Here is a 22,489-nt window from a genome sequence, read left to right on the forward strand (position 1 = left end):
CTTTGAGAGGTACAGAGACAGATGTCTCATCTGCTGGTTCACTCCCCAGATGGCCACAACAGCTGGAGTTGGACCAGGCTGAAGCTGGGAACTCAACTGAAGTCTCCACATATGTGGCAGTGACCCAACTCCTTGAGCCATCACCTGCTGCCTCCAAGGGTCTTCGATGCTTGGACGCTAGAGTTACGAGCCAGAGCCGGGACCCAAATCCAGGTACTCTGATGTGGGACATGGGTGTTGTAACTGCTAGGGTAAATGCTTGTCTCATGAATTTTTTAATAGTTTTGTTGAGATATAATTCACATATCAGACAGTTTTACCTGGGTAAAATCTATTGTCCCCTGGTGTTTAATGTTTGCAGAGCTGCCCAACCATCACTAAATAAAGACCATTTGTCCCTTCCTCCAAAAGGAATCCATTAGCAGCCACCTGCCTTTCCACAGCTTCTCAGCCCTGGGAAATAGTCGTCTTCCTGCCTCTGTGGCCTTTGCTGACTCCAGAAACCTCATGAAAATGGTAAAATGGGACATGTGGGCATCTGTGTCTGGCTTCACGCTTACTGTGATGTGTTCAAGGGCCATGCCTGGGGCAGCATGTATCAGAATTTTATTCCTTTTCAAGGTTGATTAACAGTCTATTGTATGGATAGACCATATTTTATTCATTCAGGCATCATTTGATGGACAGTAGGATACTTCCACTTTTTGACTATTGTGAATATGCTGCTAAGAAATATTCATGTAAAAGGCTCTGTGTAGACATATGCTTTTCTCTATTTTTGGTGCTTGGATTTTTAAAACATGCTTGTATTGCTTTGAAATTTTTTCCATTTTATTTCAAAGGTAGAGACAAAAGAGCTCTTCCATCCACTGGCTCACTCCCCAGATGCCCATAACAATGAGGCTGAAGCCAGGAACCCAGAACTCTGACTATTCCATTTGGGTGGCAGGGACCCAAGTACTCGAACCATCATCTGCTGCCTCCTGGGGTGCACATTAGCAGGAAGCTGGAATGGAAGCAAAGGCAGAACCTTGAACTTGAACAATTTAATTTAGGATGTGAATACCCCAAGGACGATCTTCACTGCTGTGCCAAATGTCCACCCATGTATTACTTTCAAAAAAATGTTAAGTAAAAAATTAGAGAATGTGGGAGCCAGCACTGTAGCATAGTGGGTTAAGCTGCTTCCTGTGATGCTGGCATCCATATGGGTGCCAGTTCTAGTCCTGGCTACCCCACTTTAGATCCAGCTCCCTGTTAATGCGCCTGGGAAAGCAGGTGCATTAAAGTACCCTGCACCCATATGGGAGACTCAGAAGAAGCTCCTGGCACCAGGCTTCAGCCTGGCCCAGCATCAGCTGTTGCAGCTGTTTGGAGAGTGAACCAGCAGATGGCAGATCTTTCTCTGTCTCCTTCTCTATCTCCCTCTGTAACTCTTCCTTTCAAATCAAACTTTTTTTGAAAAAAATCCAGAGAATGAAATGTTTATTGCATTTAGTTGGGTGCTAAGATTATAATGAATTTCTCTAACTTGAATATGTTAGTTTTAAAATCAGAAAGATAATTAAGATTAATTAGTAATGCACTGTTGAACCCAGATATCAGCAACTTAATCGCTTCTGCCCTCATCTGAGTGACAGGTGCATGTGGACATTTCACTGTCACTGTAACAATAGTGCTTACAGTCTGTGCTGAAGCTGACACCAACCTTCAGTGAATTTAAAATGTAGTCTTGGGTCTTCTTTGCCAGGGCAAGTAAGAAACAAAATAACACTGTGTGTTTTAAAATTAAGCAAGAAATAAGAATAAGATAAGAACACATCCCTGGTAGAAGAGGGTTCCAAAGGAACCTCCAGACTTGAGTCAGGTAGGGTTTTGTGTTCAGACTTCATAATAATCCCTTGGTAGTGTCAGCAATTGAGCTATCTGCTTTTATTACAATCAAAGTGCTTTAAAAACATACTTCTTTGCATTTGCCTCCATACAGCTAGGAACACCAACATCTTACTTAGCTGTGACATTCTGTAATCATGTTTCCTAAAAGATTTATTTATTTGAAAAGCAGAGTGACAGAGAGAGGGACAGAGAGAAAGAGATCTTCCATCAGCTGGTTCACTCCTCAAATGACCACACTGACTCGGGCTGGGCCAGGCCAAAGCCAGCAGCTAGGAACTCCATCCTGGTCTCCCACAGGTATAGTAGGCGCACAAGGACTTGGGCCATCCTCTGCTGCTTCCCAGGCCATTAGAAGGGAACTGGATCTGAAGTGGAACAGCCAGGACTCAAACCTGTGCCCATATGGGATGCCCGCATAGGGGTGGCACTTAACTTGCTGCACTACAATGCTCACCACAGTCATATAAACATTTTGGTATGGAAAACTGACATTATCCTAAAATAGAGATGTTGGTAAGGTCCTTGGAGAAGAGGTTGGGATAATGCTCACCTGGTATTCTTGATTTCTCTCTTGGCTCTCAATTGCTTGAAAGAGCTCTTCACACACATTTGGAATAATACCCTTGTTGGCCCCAAACCCGATCATGGAATAGCTCTTTCCAGAGCCTGTTTGGCCATAGGCCAGGAGAGTGGCATTATAACCTTGCCAAGCACTGTCCAGAATTCCCCTCCCAATGTCATGGAAAACGTCTCTCTGCAAAGAAGATCACAGGGCTCATGTTAAGCAGAGGCCAGCGACAGGCATGGCTACTCCTTCCTACTTTTCACAGTATTCCTAACATCTAATAAATATTCTGCTTGGCATAAATTCTGCCTAATTCATACCATGAGACCCACTTGAAGTATAACTCAGCTAGATGCTCTCTTGGAACCACTGGAGGGAAACCAGACACTGAAATGGGGTCTGTTCATTCGGAAAATACTGAAAATTCACAATCATGGACCATGGAAGGTGTATCTTAAACTAACTGGGATCCATGGCTGATGAACTTATTTTATAACCTTGACAAAGCGTGGTCTAGGTCTTCAAAGTTAAGCATGTTGACAAAAAAAATTGTCAAGGCACAAATGGGTCAGAATGTTTTCTGCTACTTTATTCTTTAACTCAAACAATAACACCACAAAATACCCACACTAACTTTAGCCCTCTGCTGGTGAGCTCTCTTCTTTGTTCTCAGACTTGGCAGTCTTCCCCCCTCCACGTATGTATGTGTACATTTGTACTTTTTGTTTTTATTTAAAAAACCTTTTTTTTTTTTTTTTTTTTTTTTTTTTTAGCCACAGAGAGAACACCATTTGCTGGTTTACTCTCTCACATACCTTCAATGATCAGAAATTTGGCCATTTGGGGAATGTACCAGTGGATGGATGATCTCTCTCTATATCTTGGTCTCTCCTTTTCTCTCTTTAACTCTGCCTTTCAAATAAATAAATATACCTTTAAAGATAATAATAATAAAAAAGTCCATGGAGGGAGGTGTTTGGCCCGGCGTTTAACACACCTCCTGGGACACCCACACCCATAATGGAGAGGGTTCAAGGCCCAGTCTCGCTGCTGCTGCCTGTGCACCCTGGGAGGCAGTGGTCAGGGCTCAAGTGCTTCGGTCCCTGCCAGCGACACAGGAGATAGGGACTGAGTGCTCAGCTTCTGGCTTAGGCCTGACCCTCTCCTGCCCACTGTGGACACTTGAGAAGTGAACCAGTGGATGGGTGGTCTCTGTCCATACAAAATACATTTTATGAAAAAATGCAGATATCAAATTTTCACATTAAAGTAAATTTATCATTTTTATTTTTCCATGAACTCTGTGAAGTACTCTCATTTTATCTCGTCGTGCTTATATTTTCTCAGTGTGGTACTAATTTGCACTTCCCTAATGACTAATGAAGTTTCACATTTTTTATTGGTTTTAGGTAATTTATCTCTCTTTCGTGAAAACTCTGATCAAATATTTTTAAAATTTTTTCTTTTCATTTTATTTGAAAAGCAGAGAGAGATTAGGTAGGACTTCCATCTGGTGTTTCACTTCCCAAATGCCTGCGGCAGTCAAGGCTGGACCAGGCCAAAGCCAGGAGCCCCGAACTCCATTCAGGTCTCTGACGTGGGTGGGACCCAGTACTTGAACCATCACCTGCTGCCTTCCAGAGCGCACATTAGCAGGAAGTTGGATCATAAGCAGAGCTGGAACTCAAACCCAAGATGTGCCTTATGCCCGCCCTGATGAAGTGCTTTACTACTGGCCTGTGCTGCGCTATAACAGGTAAAGCCTGCTGCCCGGCACACTGTATGAGTGCTGGTTTGAGTCCCAACTGTTCTACTTCTATCAGCACCCTGATAATGTGCTTGGGAAAGCACAAGAAGTACTTGGGCCCCTGCATCCATGTGAGAGACCTAGAGTGTGGGGAGCAACCCGGACTGGACTGAGTTACTGGAATTAAGACTTATTCTATGCATCTGCTCTCCCACAATATGGCGCTGGGAGAGGAGGAAACAGCTTCTACGCAGCTGCCTCTTGCCAACTTGAGTGATGACCTCCAGGAGCTGATCCTGCTCCTGATTGGAGGAGAGCGGCGTGCTCGGCGTGTGGGCAGCCGAGTTAGGATTGGCGGAGGAGGACTATAAAGGAGGAGAGAGACGGCATGCACCAGGAACATCTAAGGGGAACACCTGTGCAGCCCCCGAGAGAGCCGGCCGGCGGTGTGCCGCTCCCCTGCAGAAGTGGGGAAGGTGGCCAGGGGGAACCGCCCTTCCACGGAGGTGGAAGGATGGCAGCCAACCCGGGAAGAACCAGCAGCAAACCCGGGGAGGGCCGAGCAGACGAAAGAAAAACGCAGAATCCTGTGTCGTTCCTCCACGAAGAGGGGGAGTGACATAGAGGAACCTCCTGGCTTCAAATAGGCCCAGCCATTTGGGGAGTGAACCAGTAGATGGAAACACACTCTCTCTGTTTCTCCTACTGTCCTTCCCTCCTTCTCTCTCTAACTCTGCCTTGCAAATAAATAAATTGTAATAAAATAAGATTAAAGTTAAAGAATAAAATATTTTGCCATTAGGGAATTCAATTTTTTATAAAAGTAAATTGGAAGAATTTATTACATGTTTTTTGATACATTAGGTATGGGTTATACAAGTATTTTCTCTCTGAATGGCTTGCCTTTTCATTTTCGTATTGATATCTTTATTTTTTATTTTTTTATTTTTATTTTTTGACAGAGTGGACAGTGAGAGAGAGAGAGAGACAGAGAGAAAGGTCTTCCTTTGCCGTTGGTTCACCCTCAATGGCCACTGCGGCCAGCGTACCACGCTGATCCGAAGCCAGAAGCCAGATGCTTCTCCTGCTCTCCCATGCGGGTGCAGGGCCCAAGGACTTGGGCCATCCTCCACTGCACTCCCGGGCCACAGCAGAGAGCTGGACTGGAAGAGGGGCAACCGGGACAGAATCTGGTGCCCCGACTGGGACTAGAACCTGGGGTGCTGGCACCACAGGTGGAGGATTAGCCTAGTGAGCCGTGGCGCCGGCCTGTATTGATATCTTTTAAAGAGGAAAAATTCAGGGCTGGCTCCGTGGTGCAGTAGGTTAACCCTCCACCTTTGGCGCTAGCATCCCATGTGGGCGCCAGTTCAAGTCCTGGCTGCCCCTCTTCCAATTCAGCTCTCTGCTATGGCCTGTGAAAGCAGTAGAGGATGGCCCAAGTCCTTGGGCTCCTGCACCCACATGGGAGACCAGGAAGAAGCTCCTGACTCCTGGCTTCGGATTGGCACAGCTCCAGCCATTGCCACCATCTGGGCAGTGAATCAATGGAAGGAAGACCTTTCTCTCTCTCTCTCCCTCTCACTATCTGTAACTCTACCTCTCAAATAAATAAAATCTTAAAAAAAAAAAAAAAAAAGAGGAAGAATGTTTTTTTTTTTAAAACAAAGCTTTATTTATCAAAATTTTTTTTGCTGGTTTATGCTTTTTTATGTCCTAAGACATTTTTATCAAATCTGAGATCACAATACTTCTATCCTTTTAGAATTTTTATTATTTTAGCTCTTAAAGGCCTGTAATACAGGTTAAGCTGCAACCTGCTATGTCAGCATTCTGTATGAGTTCTGGTTTTAGCCCCGGCTGCTCCACTTCCAATCCAGCTCCCTGCTAATGCACCTGGGAGAACATGAGAAGACAGCCCACATGCTTGGTCCCCTGCACTCATGTGGGAGACCCAGAGGAAGCTCCTGGTTCCTGGCTTCGGCCCAGCCCAACTCTAAATATTTGGGGAGTGAACCAGCAGATGGAAGATCTTTCTCTCTCTCTCTCTCTCTCTGCCTTTTAAATAAATAAATAAATAAATCTTTTTTTAATTTTTAATATTTTTTTTTAAATTTTTTGATAGGCAGAGTGGACAGTGAGAGAGACAGAGAGAAAGGTCTTCCTTTTGCCGTTGGTTCACCCTCCAATGGCCGCCGTGGCCGGCGCGCTGCGGCCAGCACACCGCGCTGATCCGATGGCAGGAGCCAGGTACTTATCCTGGTCTCCCATGGGGTGCAGGGCCCAAACACTTGGGCCATCCTCCACTGCACTCCCTGGCCACAGCAGAGAGCTGGCCTGGAAGAGGGGCAACCGGGACAGAATCCGGTGTGCCGGCGGCGCAAGGCGGAGGATTAGCCTAGTGAGCCGCGGCGCCGGCCCTAAATCTTTTTAAAATTCTAATTTCAGGGACCGGCACCTTGATGCAGTAGGTTAATCCCCTGCCTATGGCACCTGCATCCCATATGGGTGCCAGTTCTAGTCCCGGCTGCTCCTCTTCCAATTCAGCTCTCTGCTGTGGCCTGGGAAAGCAGTGGAAGATGGCCCAAGTCCTTGGGCCCCTGCACCCACGTGGGAGATTGGGAAGAAGCTCCTGGCTCCTGGCTTCTGGCTTCAGATCGACACAGCTCTGGCCGTTGCTGCCAACTGGGTAGTGAACATACGGAAGGAAGACCTTTCTCTCTGTCTATCCTTCTCACTGTCTATAACTCTACCTCTCAAATTAATAAATAAAATCTTTAAAAAAATTCTAATTTCTAATTATTCACTGATGTATAGAGAAATACTGTTCTTTTTTGTATATTGACATTTCCAAATTCACTAACTGTAACTCTTTTATACATTCTTTGTACTTTTTGCTATGCATAAAAGTCACTTTACTTAAAAAAAAAAAGATTTTGTTTGAGAGGTAGAGTTACAGACACAGAGAGAGAGAGAGAGAGAGAGAGAGATCTTCCATCCACTGGTTCACTCTCCAAATGGCTGCAATGGCCGGGTTTGGGACAGGCCAAAGCCAGGAGCTTCTTTCAGGTCTCTCATGTGGGTGCAGGGGCCCAAGAACTTGGGCCATCTTCTACTGCTTTCCCAGGCCATAGCAGAGAGCTAGATCGGAAATGGAGTAGCTGGGTCTCGAACCAGTGCCCATATGGGATGCCGGCACTTCAGGCCAGGGCATTAACCTGCTGTGCCATAGCGCCAGCCCCTTTTTAAATTTTTTTTTTATTTTTTAATTTTTTTTGACAGGCAGAGTGGACAGTGAGAGAGAGAGACAGAGAGAAAGGTCTTCCTTTGCCGTTGGTTCACCCTCCAATGGCTGCCGCGGCCGGCGCGCTGCGGCCGGCGCACCGCGCTGATCCGATGGCAGGAGCCAGGAGCCAGGTGCTTTTCCTGGTCTCCCATGGGGTGCAGGGCCCAAGCACCTGGGCCATCCTCCACTGCACTCCCTGGCCACAGCAGAGCCAGCCCCTTTTTAAAAAAAGATTTATTTTATTTATTTGAAAGAGTTACAGAGAGAGGTAGAGACAGAGAGGTCTTCCAGCTGCTGGTTCACTCCCCAGATGGCCACAGTGGCTGGAGCTGCACCGATCTGAAGCCAGGAGCCAGGAGCTTCTTCCAGGTCTCCCACGTGGGTGCAGGGTCCCAAGGACTTGGGCCATCTTCTACTGCTTTCCCAGCCATAGCAGAGAGCTGGATGGAAAGAGGAGCAGCTGAGACCAGAACTGGCACCCAAATGGGATGCTGGCGCTTCAGGCCAGGGCTTTAGCTCACTGCTCCACAGTGCCAGCCCCTGCTTTTATTTTCTTATTCTTTTTGTGTGTGTGTGTGCTTAATTTCCTTTTCCTAAGTTCTTAGGTGGTAGCTTGGAATATTGATTCGAGATTGTTCTGTAGTATACACTTTCCTGCCACAAAATATCCTCTTATTGTTGCTGTTCAGATGTATTCCACACGTTTTGGCAGCTATTTTGATTTTCATTCCATTCAAAATATTTTCTGACTTCTCTTGTGGTCTCTTCCTGGACCTACTGAGTATTTAGAATCTATTAGTTTTCAAATTGTTGTGGATTTTCCAAGTAACTGAACTCCGCTGCGATCCGAGAGCATAGCTTGCAAGATTTTAATCCTCGTCATTTATTGAATGCACTGATGAAAGTTCCAGGCTGTCTTGAGAAGAACGTGTCATTCTGTGGTTGACTGGGGGCGGGCGGCAGGAGGGCTCTTTATTGTCAGTTAGCGTGATAACGTTCCGGTTTGTGTTTGTTTTATCAGTTGCTGAGGAGGAGTGCTGAAATTGCCGATTGTAATTGTAGTTCATCTATTTCTAAGTCTTTTCTTCATCTACTTTATTTGAAAGGCAGAGACAGATACAGACCTCCTGATTCATTCCCCCAGAAGCCTGCAGCAGCAAGGGCTGGACAAGGCCTAAGCCAGGAGCCAGGAGTTCAATCCAGGTCTCCCATTCAGGAGGCAGGAAAGCCAGGCCTGGAGGCATAACCCACTGTCTACCAGAGTGCACACTGGCATCAGGCACCTGGAATCGGGAGCAGAGCCAGGACTCAAGCCCAGGTGCTTGGATATGGGATGTGGGTGTCTTTTTTTTTTTTTTTTTTTTTTTAAGATTTTATTTATTTATCTGAGAGGTAGAGTTAAAGAGAAAAGAAAAGACAGAAGGTCTTCCATCTGCTGGTTCACTCCTCAAATGGCAGCAACAGCTGGAGCTGGGCCGATCTGAAGCCAGGAGCCTAGAGATTCTTCCAGGTCTCCCAGGTGGGTGCGGGAGCCAAAGCACTTGGGCCATCTTTTACTGCTTTCCCAGGCTATCAGCGGGGAGCTGGGTCAGAAGAGGAGCAGCCGGGACTACAGCCGGCACTCATAAAGGATGCTGGCTCCACAGGTGGAGGCTTAGCCTACTGGGCCACAGTGCTGCCCCCCACCCCCGCCAAGAGTGTCTTAACTGCTGTACCAAATGCCTACACCTTAGGTACTTTAAGATTTAATTAATACATACCCATTTAGGCTAGTGATGTCTTTTATTTTTTTTGCATGCATTTCATAAATACAACTTTAGTAACATAGTAATTCTACCTGCCTTCCCACCCTTTTTCCTCCTCCCTCTCCTATTCCTAATATTATTTTTTACTAAGATCTATTTTCAGTTAACTTTTTTTTTTTTTTTATTTTTTAGGCAGAGTTAGACAAAGAGAGAGACAGAGAGAAAGGTCTTTCTTTTTCCATTGGTTCACCCCCAAGTGGCTGCCATGGCCGGTGTGTTGCGGCCGGCGCACTGCGCCGATCCAAAGCCAAGAGCCAGGTGCTTCCTCCTTGTCTCCAATGTGGGTGCAGGGCGCAAGGATCTGGGCCATCCTCCACTGCACTCCAAGGACACAGCAGAGAGTTGGACTGGAAGAGGAGCAACCGGGACAGAATCCGGTGCCCCGACCGGGACTAGAACCCAGGGTGGCCGTGCCGCAGGTGGAAGATTAGCCTAGTGAGCCACAGAGCCAGCCTTCAGTTAACTTTATACACAGAAGGTTAACTCTATTCTAGGTAAAGAGTTCAATACTTTGTATGAGAAAGAAAAACAAAAAGAAAAGAAAAAAAATATTCCTCAACAATCCAGACAAGGGCTTTCTTTTTTTGTTTTTGTTTTTTTTTTAAGATTTATTTATTTATTTGAAAGTCAGAGTTACACAGAGAGAAGGACAGGCAGAGAGAGAGAGAGGTCCTCTATCTGCTGGTTCACTCCCCAGTTAGCCTCAATGGTTGGAGCTGAGCTGATCTGAAGCCAGGAGCTTCTTCCACGTCTCCCATGTGGGTGCAAGGGCCCAAGGACTTGGGCGATCTCTACTGCTTTCCTAAGTTATAGCAGAGAGCTGGATCAGAAGTGGAGCAGCTGTTACTCGAACTGGTTCGTGCCCATATGGGATGCTGGCACTGCAGGTGGTGGCTTTACCCACTACGCCACAGCACTGGCCCTAAGTCATTGCATCTTGAGGTTAATTTTGCTTCTTTTTCTTTTTTTTGAGAAACTTAATTATCTTTAAAGAACCCAGGAATGATAAATATTTTGCAAGCATTTAGATGTAACCAGAACTTATGAGACATAGAACATCTTCCACCTAATACACTAAGATGAAATAATTCTTTGAGAACAAGTTTTATTATTAACTCTCATAATACAACCCTTTGAGGACAGAGGTCCTGCATGGGAAGTTAGTGCACAGTGACTCCTATTGTTAATTTAACAATTAACACTCTTATGTATGATGTCAGTGACCACTTGAGGCTCTTGACATGAGCTACCTAGGATATGGAAGCCTTTTGAATCCACACACTCCTTCCATATTGAGACAAGGCCATGAGCAAAGTAGAAGTTCACTCCTCCCTTCAGAGAAAAGTACATCCTTTTTTTTTTTTTTTTTTTTTTAGATTTTTTTAAAAAAATTTATTTGACAGATGGAGTTAGTGAGAAAGAGAGACAGACAGAAAAGTCTTCCTTCTGTTGGTTTACCCCCCAAGTGGCTGCCATGGCCGGAGCTATGCTGATCCGAAGCCAGGAGCCAGGTGCTTCCTCCTGGTCTCCAATGCAGGTGCAGGCGCCCAAGCACTTGGGCCATCCTCCACTGCCTTCCCAGGCCACAGCAGAGAGCTGAACTGGAAGAGGAGCAACCAGGACTAGAACCCAGCACCCATAGGGGATGCCAGTGCTGCAAGTAGAGGATTAACAAGCGAACCACGGTGCAGGCCCCAAGTACATCCTTTTTTGATGGCCACTTTTTTCCACTGGGGTCTCACAGAAATCCTTCATGTAGGATTTTTTTTTTTTTTTTTTTTTGCCACAGTGTATTGGCTTTCCATGCCTGAAATGCTCTCATGGGCTTTTCAGCCAGACCAGAATGCCTTAAGGGCTGATTCTGAGGTCAGAGTGCTGTTTAAGGTGATTGTCATTCTATGAGTCTGCTGTAAGTACAGCTTCCCCTGTTGGAGCATTCACTCCTTTTCAATTCTATTATTATTACCAAACACTTGGTCCTATTTATATGATCACCTTAACACTGAATCCTTTCTATATGATCACTACAACCCTAAAAATGCTATTTTTACTACCTATTTTAAGGGGTTTTGGGGGTCCTGTGGCAAGGTTTAAAAATGTACCCTGAAAAGTAAGTCTATAAGAATGTATGCAGAACTATATGGCTTTACAGTTATAAACTTCATACATTTCATAATTACAACTTTAGGAACATGTTGATTCTTACCACTCTGCCCACCCTCCCATCCCCTTCCTCCTTCCTCTCTTATTCCCACTCTTATTTTTTACTAAGATCTATTTTCAATTTACTTTATATACATATGATTAACTATGTTAAGAGTTCAACAAATAGTATTAAAAAAAAGTTTCTCAACAGTCAAGACAAGGGCTGTTCAAAGACATTGCTTCTCAAAGTGTCAATTTAACTTCTAGAGGTTGCTTTTTAGGTGTTCTATTAGTTCTCACAGGTCAGGGAGAGCATATGGTATTTGTCCCTTTGGGACTGGCTTATTTCACTAAGTATAATGTTTTCCAGTTTCATCCATTTTGTTGCAAATGATTGGATTTCATTCTTTCTTTACTGCTGTGTAGTATTCCATGGTGTACATAGCCCACAATTTCTTTATCCAGTCTTCAACTGACAGGCATTTGGGTTGATTCCATGTCTTTGCTATTGTGAATTGAACTGTGATAAACATGGAGGTACAGATAACTCTTTCATATGCTGATTTAATTCCCATTGGGTAAATTCCCAGGAGTGGAATGGCTGGGTTATTTGGTAGGTCTATATTCAGATTTCTGTGCTATCTCTATACTGTACTCCATAGTAGCTTTACCAGTTTACATTTCCGCCAACATTGGATTTGGGTACCTTTTTCCCCACATCCTCATTAGCATATGTTGTTTTTGTTTTCTGTATGAAAGCCATTCTAATGGGGTTGAGGTAAAACCTCACTTTGGTTTTGATTTGCATTTCCCTGGCAGCTAGTGATCCTGAGCATTTTTTCATGTATCTGTTGGCCATTTGGGTTTCTGTTTTTGAAAAATGCCTATTTAGGTCCCTTGCTCATCTCTTCCTTGGGTTGTTTGTTTTGTTGTGGAGTTTCCTGAACTCTTTATATATTCTGGTCATTAATCCTTTATCAGGGACTGGTGCTGTGGCGCAATGGGTTAATCCTATTCCTGCGGTGCTGGCATCACATTGGGTGCTGGTTCCTGTCCCAGATGTTCCTCTTCTGGTCTGGCTCTCTGCTGTGGCCTGGGAAAATAGTTGAAGATGGCAGGGTGCTTGGGCCCCAGCTCCCACACGGGAGACCAGGAAGAAGCACCTGGCTCCTGGCTTCAGATCGGTGCAGCTCTGGTCGTTGCGGCCATTTGGGGAGTGAACCAATGGAAGGAAGACCTTTCTGTCTCTCCCTCTCACTGTAACTCTACCCCTCAAATACATAAATAAAAAAATTTGTTAAAAAATCCTTTATCCGTTGTATAGCTTGCAAATATTTTCTCTCATTCTGTTTGTTGCCTCTTCACTTTCCTGAGTGTTTCTTTTGTTGTGCAGAATTTTCTCAATTTGATGTAATCCCAGTTGTTAATTTTGGCTTTGGCTGCCTGTGCCTCCAGTGTCTTTTCCAAAAAGTCTTTGCCTGTCCCAATGTCTTGCAGGGTTTCCCCAGTGTTCTCTAATAATTTGATGGTGTTGGGTCATAGATTTTTAGGTCTTCAGTCCATTTTTAGTGGATTTTTGTGAAAGATGTAAGGTAGGGGTCCTGCTTCGTACTTCTGCACGTGGAGATCCAGTTTTCCCAGCCCCATTTGTTGAAGAGACTGTCGTTGCTCCAGGGATTGATTTTAGCCCTTTGTCAAAGATAAGTTGGTTGTAGAGGCTTGGATTGATCTGGCATTTTGTTTCTATTCCATTGGTCTATCCATCTGTTTCTGTACCAGTACCATGCTGTTTTTATTATAACTGCCCTGTAGTATGTCTTCAAATCTGGTATTGTGAACTTCTGGCTTTGTTTTTGTTGTATAGACTGCTTTAGCTATTCGGGATCTCCTATGTTTCCATGTGAGTTTCAGCATAGTGATGTCTTCTTAATGTACTGTTTACTTACTATTATGAAGTATTTCTTGCCCTGATGTCTGTTTTATGTGATTTAAATGTAGCCTAATTTTTTTAGTGTTTGCACTGTATATTTTTTATTTAAAAAAATTTTAAAAATTTATTTATTTGAAAGAGTTATAGAAAGAGTGGGGGAAGAGAGAGAAAGAATATCTTCCATCTGCTGGTTCACTTCTTAGATGGTCACAATGGCTGGGGCTGGGCCAGGCCAAAGCCAGAAGTTTGTTTCAGATCTCCCACGTGAGTGGCAGGACCCAAGTACTTGGGCCATCTTCTGTTGCTTTTCCAGATGAAATAGGGAGCTGGATCAGAAGTGGTGCTGCTGGAACTTGAATCAGAGCCTATATGGGATGCTGGCATCACAGGCAGAGACTTTACCTGCTGTGCCCCAGTGCTGGCCCCACAATGTATTATTTCTATTTCTTTACATTTAACCCAGGTTTCTTACAGACAGATATAACTGGATCTGACTTTTCTATATATTTAAAGATTTATTTATTTGCTTGAGAGAAAGAGACAGAGAGGTCCTCCATCTGCTGGTTCACTCCCCAAATGGCTACAACAGCCAGAGCTGTGCCAATCTGAAGTGAGGAGCCAGGAGCTTCCTCTGGGTCTCCCACATGGGTGCAGGGGCCCAAGGACTTGGGCCATCTTCCACTGCTTTCCCAGGCCATAGCAGAGAGCTGGATGGAAGAGGAGCAGCTGGGACACGAATTGGGGCCCTATGGGATGTCAGTGCCACAGACAGAGGCTGAGCCCACCATGCCACCACACTGGCCCCTGGCTTTTCTATTAATTCTGACAACCTTAGCCTTTTTTTTTTAATATTAATTTGACAAGGCAGAGTTAGAGTGAGATCGAGATCAATTACAATTGATCTTCTATCTGCTGGTTCACCTCCAAATGGTTTTGCAACATCTGGGGCTAGATCAGCCCAAAGTCAAAAGGCTAGAATAACGTCTGGGTCCCCTATGTGGGTGCAGGGGCTGAGCACTTGGACCATCCTCTGCTGCTTTCCCCGATGCATTATCAGGGAGCTCCATAAGAAATAGAGTACTGGGGCTGGCACCTGCAGTGCTGGCATCCCGTATGGGTGCTGGTTTGAGTCCTGGCTGCTCCACTTCTGATCTAGCTCTCTGCTATGGCCTGGGAAAGCAGTAGAAGATGGCCCAAGTCCTTGGGCCCCTGCACCCACATGGGAGACCAGCAGGAGGCTCCAAGTTCCTGGCTTCAGATAGGCACAGCTCCAGCCATTGTGGCCAATTAGGGAGTGAACCAGTGGATGGAAGACCTCTCTCTCTCTCTGCCTCTCCTCTGTGTAACTCTTTCAAATAAATAAATAAATCTTTTAAAAAAATGGAGCACCTGGGACTTGAACCACATCCCATATGATATGCTGGGTACCACAAAACTGGCCCCAATCTTTGGCTCTTAATTGGCATACTTAAACTATTTGCATTTCATATAATTGGCATCTACTGTCTTGCTATTTGTATTGTACTTACTCCATCTCTTTATTGTCCCCTTTTTCCAGCCATGAGATTGTGTCATAATTCCATTTCCCATAGTAAACTTGTTAAACTTCTCTTTTGTTTGCTCAATGGAAGCAGTTCTCAGCATGCAGTCTGGGGCCCCTAAGTTTCAGGGTCTCGTGAAGTGAGAGTGATTACTGGGATAATGTGTGCCTTGTTCTCGCTTGTTCTCTCTTGAGTTTAGGGTCGAGTAGAGTGAACAATGAAGATTACATGGAAGGGCAGAGAATCCAGCTTTCAGGAAGGCAGACATGGAGATTTGGAAAAATATGAAACAGTATCATTCTCTTCCATATCGCACTGGATAAGATTATTTTTAAATAAAAACATTGCTTTATATTATATCTGTAAGCTGGTAATAGATTCTTAATACTTTTGATTAGTGAACAGATATTAAGCTTCTCTGAGAATTAGTGCCCTTGGGCTGCAAAGGTAGCACAGACTGGGTGGCTTACAACGCCTGACGTCCAGGCGGAAAGGGATGGGCGTCATGGGCACTCTAAGGGAGGATCTGTCCTGGGCCCCACTCACGGCTCTGGGAGTGGCTGGCATGCTTTGGCAATCCTGGGCTTGCAGCCACACCACTGCTTTCTCCACCTGTCTTCATATGGTGCTCTACTTGGGTGTCACTCTGTCACTCACTGCTCCTTTTAAGGATGCTTGTCATACTGGATTAAGAACCCATCCAACTCCAAGTAAGCTCACATTTGAGTTTTTGGAAGGCTGTAAATTTTGGGGGACAATATTTGGCCACATATACTGCTTTCATTTCTAATGATGTAAATAATGATAGGTATAGCCCACATAAACAAAAGCCTTTGGGATCTTCAAACACTTCTAAATTGTACAGAGTGCTAGACAAATAAATTTGAGAACCTATGCTCAATATAGGTCTTTAATGTAAATAGTCTGTGTTCAAATAATATTTCATCACTTCAAATATAGAGCAAAAACCCAAGAAGAACTTACAGTCATGCATCCCATCATGGCAATGATGTGCTCTGATAAGTGTGTCACTGGGCAATCTTGTCATTGTGCAAACATGGAGTGTACTTAGGTGAACATGAGACACTGCAGGCTGATGCCCACATAACATGGAATGGTGTTTTACAGAGATCTTGCTTTAAAAGTTCAAGGCTAAACTTTAAAGCAATGATTGAAAGCATGTATAATAATTGCATAAACAAGTGTTATTACCAAGTGTTATGCACTGTATGCAATTCTGTGTGCTACGCTTTTACAGCTGGTAGTGTAGTAAAAATGGGTTTGCACCAGCATTACCATGGTTCTCCAAGGGTATACCAGTGACATCATTAGGCCACAGGAGTTTTTCAACTCCGTTTATCTTATGGGGCCACTATTGTGTATGTACTTTATTGCACATGACTGTACTTCTATTATTATTTTTTGGTGCTGGCAATATTTTCTCTGTGTGCTGAAAACTGTATTTTTCAACAACCAATTATTATTATTCCCTTCTCAAGGGATTAAATAATTTTTAAAGATCACTTCTTTCTTTCCTTGGTTTCCCTCTCTTCCTCCCTCCCTCCCAGTAGAGATGGGCTTGGTTGCAGCCTCACAGCTCTGTGTGCCATGAAGGAGCCCTCAGGACCAGAATAGGGTGAGACAGTGCTTGCTTTGTTCCTGTGCACCTGGCAGAGCCCAGACAGCTTGATAACACACAAGCTAGACCGCATGGGGCTGTGGGCAGGGCCTTGTGCAGAGAGTAGATCTATTCCTTCTTAAAAAGACAAGACATACTTTGCTTCAGGTCTCAAAGCAGATCCAGCAGATCAAGCTCGCCAGCCTGCTGGGAGGTTGCTGAATGGCGGGGGACAGAGCCCTGATCCTCTGTGCTGCTCTCTGGTCCTCCTCATTGGCTGTAGCCCTGCCTTGTGCTGTCATTTACTCATCTCCCTCCCTGTGTTGTGTGACAGGGTCCCCAGCTGGATTTATTCCAAGTTCTTGTCTCAGCATGAGAGATGGATTCAGAGCAGACATAGATAAAGTACAAGAATGAGAGCAGGATTTATTTCAAGAGCTAATACACATTGAGAAATGAATGTGGGCAGCTCTCACCAAGAGGAGAGTGGGGGTGTGCCTAAAGATCATTTCTTTTGGGTACAAAATTCTAGGTTGTTTCTTGGAGTAAAAGATGTCTCCCATTGTCTTCTGGCTTGCATTCTTCTGATTAATGTATCTGCTGTCATCCTTGTTCTGATCTCAGGACAACCCCCCACCCCCCACCCCATTTATTTTTTAAGGATTTATTTTATTTGAAAGGCAGAGTTACAAAGTACAGAGAGGGAGAGAGATAAAGAGATCTTTAATTTGCTGATTCACTCCCCATGTGGTCACATGGCCAGGGCTTGGCCAAACAGAGGCCAGGAGTCTGGAACTTCTAAGTCTCCCACGTGGGTGCAGGGGCCCAGGCACTTGGGTCACCTGCTGCCTTCCCAGACAGATGAGTGAGGCGCTAGACTGGAAATGGCATAGCCAGGACTCAAACTGTCACTCATGTTGAATGCCAGTGTTGCAGGCAGAGGCTTAACTCAGTGCACAACACTGGCCTGTTTCCTCCATCATCACTGGATTATGGATTATGGCAATTTAATTGAAATGAGACTAATTGTGATTTTCTTGATTCTGGCTAGGACTCATTAAGCTTCCTGATCTGTGGGATTATAGTGTCCATCAAATTTTAAATTTCAACCGCTATCTTGTTTTTTAAATCATCTCTGATTCTATGACTCCAATTAGTATGTGCTTGAAGTCCCATCAGTCACTCTGTTCATTTCCCCCATGCCTCAACTTTGCCTGCTGTCAACCTTCTTGTCTTTGAAAACTCAGCCCCAACATCATAGTCTTTATTAGATCACCCAGAAAAGTACTCTGTCCTGATTGAAATGTTTGTCTCCTTGTATCCTCTTGCATTCTTATCACATAACCTATAATATGAATAATTATCACATCACCTATAATACAAATGAATATACTTCTTCGCCTGTTTCCCTACACCAAGCTGTAAGCAACTTTAATGCAGGACAGTGCACAGAACATGATAGGTGCTCAATCAAATGTAAGTTTTCAAATGCTGGAGGCCTAGTAAGTTCTATATATTTTGCTTAGCTTGAGAGGCAAAATAATTTTAATTGGCAAGTCAGCTGATCTGATCTGAGAGTCTACAAGTTGTTAATCAGCAACTGCTTTTTTGGACCGCTTGTTCAGCATGAAAAAAAGTAAATTTAAAGCCAAGCTGTCATGGAAGAATGTTTATGCTCACATAAAAATTGCTGTACTGTTACACTGTAAACACCTCAAAAGGAAACAAAACACCAGACCAAAAAAAAAAAAAAATCTTCCATTGAAACTGCATATTCATTTACCTGGCCTGCAAATTCACTGCTGGGATCAGCTGAAATTAGAACACCATCTTTATCCTCTTGGAATCCACTGTGAGACCAATATGCCAGGTCAAAAGTAAACGTCTTCACATGTTCTGGATTCTTAGGGTCCTGAACAGTGGTGGTGGTTCTGGAATGCATGGAAATCACACATTTGCTTCCAGAATTCTTCTCTCTCTATAGTCAAATTACAAATTCAGAGTCAATCGCTCTTTTCTGTTATCCAAGTTAACTGTTTTAAAGTCTTTATACATAGTAAGCAACTGAGGCTGGAACTTGCTGTTCTTGCGGTTTGTTGTCCGATTGTGTTACTCTCCGGGGCTCTCAGGGCAAGCGGCTGCTGCTCTATCCCCCTAGGATTTCTGAAAGGCTTCTCTGGTCATGAATTTCCAGAGAACAGCTGGCTCTCTAACACCCACCTATACTGATAGCAGTAATTATAGCCGTGAAGAACTCAGTTTAAATCAGAGGTGAAGTTTTGCTTCTGCCAGGGGCCATTTGGATATTTATGACACTATTCTTGGGTTATACAAAATTGCCAATGTAGAAATTAGCTTGGTACAGATTTGCTAAATTTCAAGTCCCACCTGTGGTTGCCTTGGCAGGGCTGATGGCCCATGGGCAGGACACTCCTCAGCCCTGGTTTAAATGAAAGTCTGTGGTATTTAAAGCAAACCATTTCTTACGTCTTCCCTGCCAGCACAGCAAGGCAGAAACTCCTCTCGACTGTGAGGGCCAGGAACAGGGCTGTCTCTGCTCCAGGTCTCCGTGGGAAAGCTTTCTTCATGGAGGGAGCAGGACAGTAGGGCTTCTCCTCCTGCCTTCAGCTGCCTGTTGCTGAGGCTAAGTCCCAGGGTGTTGAGGGCTCCTTCTTTCACCAGCTGCCACCCACAAAATGGACACCCTGCTTTGGCTGTCACATGTTGGAATATCGGAGTCCTGACCATCCTTGCCCCAGGGCTTCACAGTGCTTCCACACCAGGGAGGACATTATCCCCTAAACTATACACCACAACCATTCACCCAGAACTTCCACTGTACTAATTCTAAGAAACCTAAAGATGGCTTAAAGCTTAAAGCACACAAGGGGACTTGCAGTTACATGCAGATGCTACATCATTTTCACAAGGAACCTGAGCATCTGCAGACTTTGGAATCTGCAGCATGGGGGTGGGGATCCTGGAACCAACCCCTGTGGACACCCAGACATCACAGAAAATCCTAAGGAATCCACTACTGTTCAATGAGTTCATAAGGCTGTAGGACAAGATCAATGTACAAAAATTATTCCTAAAAAACTTGTAACATCCGTATAGTCAGTAAACAGTTATAGTAGTATTTAAAAATTAAAATAGGGATTGAACAAAAGTACAAAACATGAAAACTTTATGTTGTTGACACAACATACTCTGCAAATGAACAGTAATCAAGGCAAGGTGGTACTTGAACAGGAGCAGATACAGATTAACACACTTGAGAGGACAGACATCTACAGTCAGTGGATTTTCAAGAAGCTACTAAAAAACAGCCTTTCCAAGAAATGGTATTGGGAGAACTGTGATAGCTGCTGCATGTGAATGAACTTAAACCTCTTCCTTATGCCACAGGCAAAAAGCAAAAAAAACCTCAAAATGGAAGGAACTAAAAATAAGGGCTGATTATAAAATCGTTAGAAGAAAACAGAGAAGTAAATCTTCATGATCTTGGAGAGGGTCAAAGACCCCTAGATTTATTAAAATCTCAAGCAGTAAAACATAATTGGATGTTCATAAAAGATGTTTCTGCTTGAAAAGAAAATGTGAAAGAAAATCTACACAATAGGAAAATTTGCAGATGAGGTTATCTAATAAGGAATCGTGTCCAGAAAGCACAAAGACTAGCATAATAATGAAGACAACCAATTCAATTAAAAAATAAGCCAAGGATCTCAACAGATTTTTCTCCAAGGAGGATATACAAACAGGTATTAGCACATATAAAGATGCTCAGTATTAGTGTCCATTAGGGAAATGCAAATCAACACTGAGATACACTTGACATCAACTAGGATGACTATAATCAAAGTCAGATTAACAAGTCACAAGGATGTGGAGAAGCTGGAACCCTTGTATATATGGGTGGGAATATAAAATGGTGCAGCTGCTTTGGAAAACTGTTTTCCAAATGCAGTTACTGCTTGGCTCAGCAATTCTATGTGTAGCTACATAACCAAGAGAAATGAAAATATGCAAAAATGTGTACACAACTATTCACAACCGGATTAATCATGACAGCCCAAAGATGGTAGCAGCCCAAAACACTCATCAGCTGATGACTGTCTACAATAGTGACATCTGTGACAGTTAGGGGTCACTTAGTATTGGTGAGAAGTAGGGAGGATGGTATCTAAGGGTAGAGGTTCTTTTTGAAGTAATGAAATGTTTTAAAATTGATAGCAACATATACCTGTGGATGTACTAAAAACTTTTATAATTTTCAGTGATTGTGTTGTCAATAGTTTAAAAGACATGATTTAAAAAAATCCACGCCAGCCAGAACTGAGCAGTTGTTAAGCACTGTGTGGTTGGACTCACAGGTAGCATTACTTTCTTTAAAATTTTTCTTTTGTTTGAAAGGCAGATACACAGACAAATCTTCCCTCTTTGTCATTCCCCAGATGGCTGAAAAGGCCAGCACTGGGCCAGGCCAAAGTCAGCAGCTTCATCTAGGTCTGCCGCATGGGAGCAGGGGCTCAGGCATTTGGGTCCTTTCACTGTTTTCCCCAGGCAGTTAGCAGGGAGCTGGAACAGAAGTGGAGCAGCCAGGGTTTGAATGGGCGCCCACATGGGATGCATAAGGAAACTGAGGCTGAGAATCACTGCCCATTATAATAAAGGGGTGAGAAAGTTGGTTCTTCAACCTCACAATGAAAATAAAGATTGGATAGGTTGTCAGAAAATTAGGCTGTATCCAGCTCATCCAGACCCTGTAAACAGTAAGGTTTTGAGCACAGAGTTCCAAGATCCTGAAGATCACGTAGGAACAACTGCGGTCACCCACGTGTGATCTGTAACTATTCCCCTTTGACTACCTCTTGAATCTACGCTTGCTCTTCTTTGCTACTACTGCACGATATTTGGTGGTGAACCGGGGGAAAATCCGTGTTTTTGGAAAGGGAAACTAGGAAATTCTGTGAACTTCAGTGTTTTGGCATAAAATCCCTTCTATTAACCATTTAAACATGAAGTTAATCAGTGTGAGAATCAGATTAAGACCTTAAATAGCCCTTGCTGTCTGCTGAATGACAAAGGCCAACATTGTGACTGACTTTGCATTACTCGCAAAGTGAAGATCCCTGGAATTGAGGGTTACTGAAGGGTTAAAAGTTACTAAGTGGCTTTATTTCCTCACCTTCATCTAAGACCAAAACATTGAATTTGCTGGTGACATATTCTTTGACATTTTTTGAAGAAACCAAGCCAATTTACACTACACTTAAAGTTATCTGGCTATATCTCAAGTTATTTAATTCAAATAGCTCCGTCTGCTGACACATTTTTCTCATAATATAGAGGAAACGGACAGTAGCTGGAAACGGGAGAGCTCATACAATGTCATCATCACATTGTTAAGCCATTGAGGAGCAGTTACTGTCAGGTAGTTCTAGCTTGCATGCCCTTACTCAGGTTTCACTGTCCGTTACAGCCATCACAACCGTTTGTCTAGATCTAGGATGCCTTCCAAGAGCTCTCCAGGCAGAAATAACTTTCTATGACTGTATGATTTACAATGATGATCTCTGGATGGTTGTATACACCTTACTACTCTGACAGCAAGTACCTTACTTAGGAAGCTTACTAAAATAAATTTTATTAAGTAAGACTGGGTTTTTTGTATTCTCAGTATCAAGTACAGTATTTGATTCATTGCAGTTAATAAAAATTTACTCAACTGGTCAGTTGTTCAGAATTACCTTAAAGTTTATCCAAAGCACTGATAAAAAGCTACATAAATACATTAAAATGTAAACTCATTAACAAACTCATTTAGAACCGGTAGGCTGTTTACTTTTTTTTTTTTTTTTTGACAGGCAGAGTGGACAGTGAGAGAGAGAGACAGAGAGAGGAAGGTCTTCCTTTTGCCGTTGGTTCACCCTCCAATGGCCGCCATGGCAGG

At 43.8% G+C, this 22,489-nt stretch overlaps 1 protein-coding gene and 1 long non-coding RNA gene across 5 annotated transcripts in view; one reads left to right on the forward strand and one right to left on the reverse strand.

The window, feature by feature from the left end:
• Positions 1–15,210, forward strand: part of LOC149122638 (uncharacterized) — a 37,540-nt gene extending 22,330 nt beyond the window's left edge. The window contains exons 2-4 of one of the 4 annotated variants that reach the window (XR_016219067.1): positions 50–213; positions 412–516; positions 15,115–15,210. This is a non-coding gene — a long non-coding RNA (uncharacterized LOC149122638). Of the gene's footprint in view, positions 1–49; positions 214–361; positions 1,471–15,114 lie in introns of those variants that run through there. The other 3 variants (XR_016219068.1, XR_016219066.1, XR_016219065.1) reach the window with 3 other exon arrangements.
• Positions 1–22,489, reverse strand: part of LOC103350906 (kinesin-like protein KIF28P) — a 69,976-nt gene that overhangs the window by 46,838 nt on the left and 649 nt on the right. Inside the window, exons 2-3 of the mRNA XM_070055631.2 lie at positions 18,317–18,511; positions 2,447–2,650 (exon numbers count right to left, since the gene is read on the reverse strand). Of these exons, the coding sequence (XP_069911732.2) occupies positions 2,447–2,650; positions 18,317–18,511 (399 nt within the window). The remainder of the gene's footprint in view (positions 1–2,446; positions 2,651–18,316; positions 18,512–22,489) is intronic.

The sequence above is a fragment of the Oryctolagus cuniculus genome, chromosome 13, assembly GCF_051225735.1.
Source record: "Oryctolagus cuniculus isolate XC-2025 breed Fujian yellow rabbit chromosome 13, ASM5122573v1, whole genome shotgun sequence".
In the NCBI taxonomy this organism is placed as follows: domain Eukaryota; kingdom Metazoa; phylum Chordata; class Mammalia; order Lagomorpha; family Leporidae; genus Oryctolagus; species Oryctolagus cuniculus.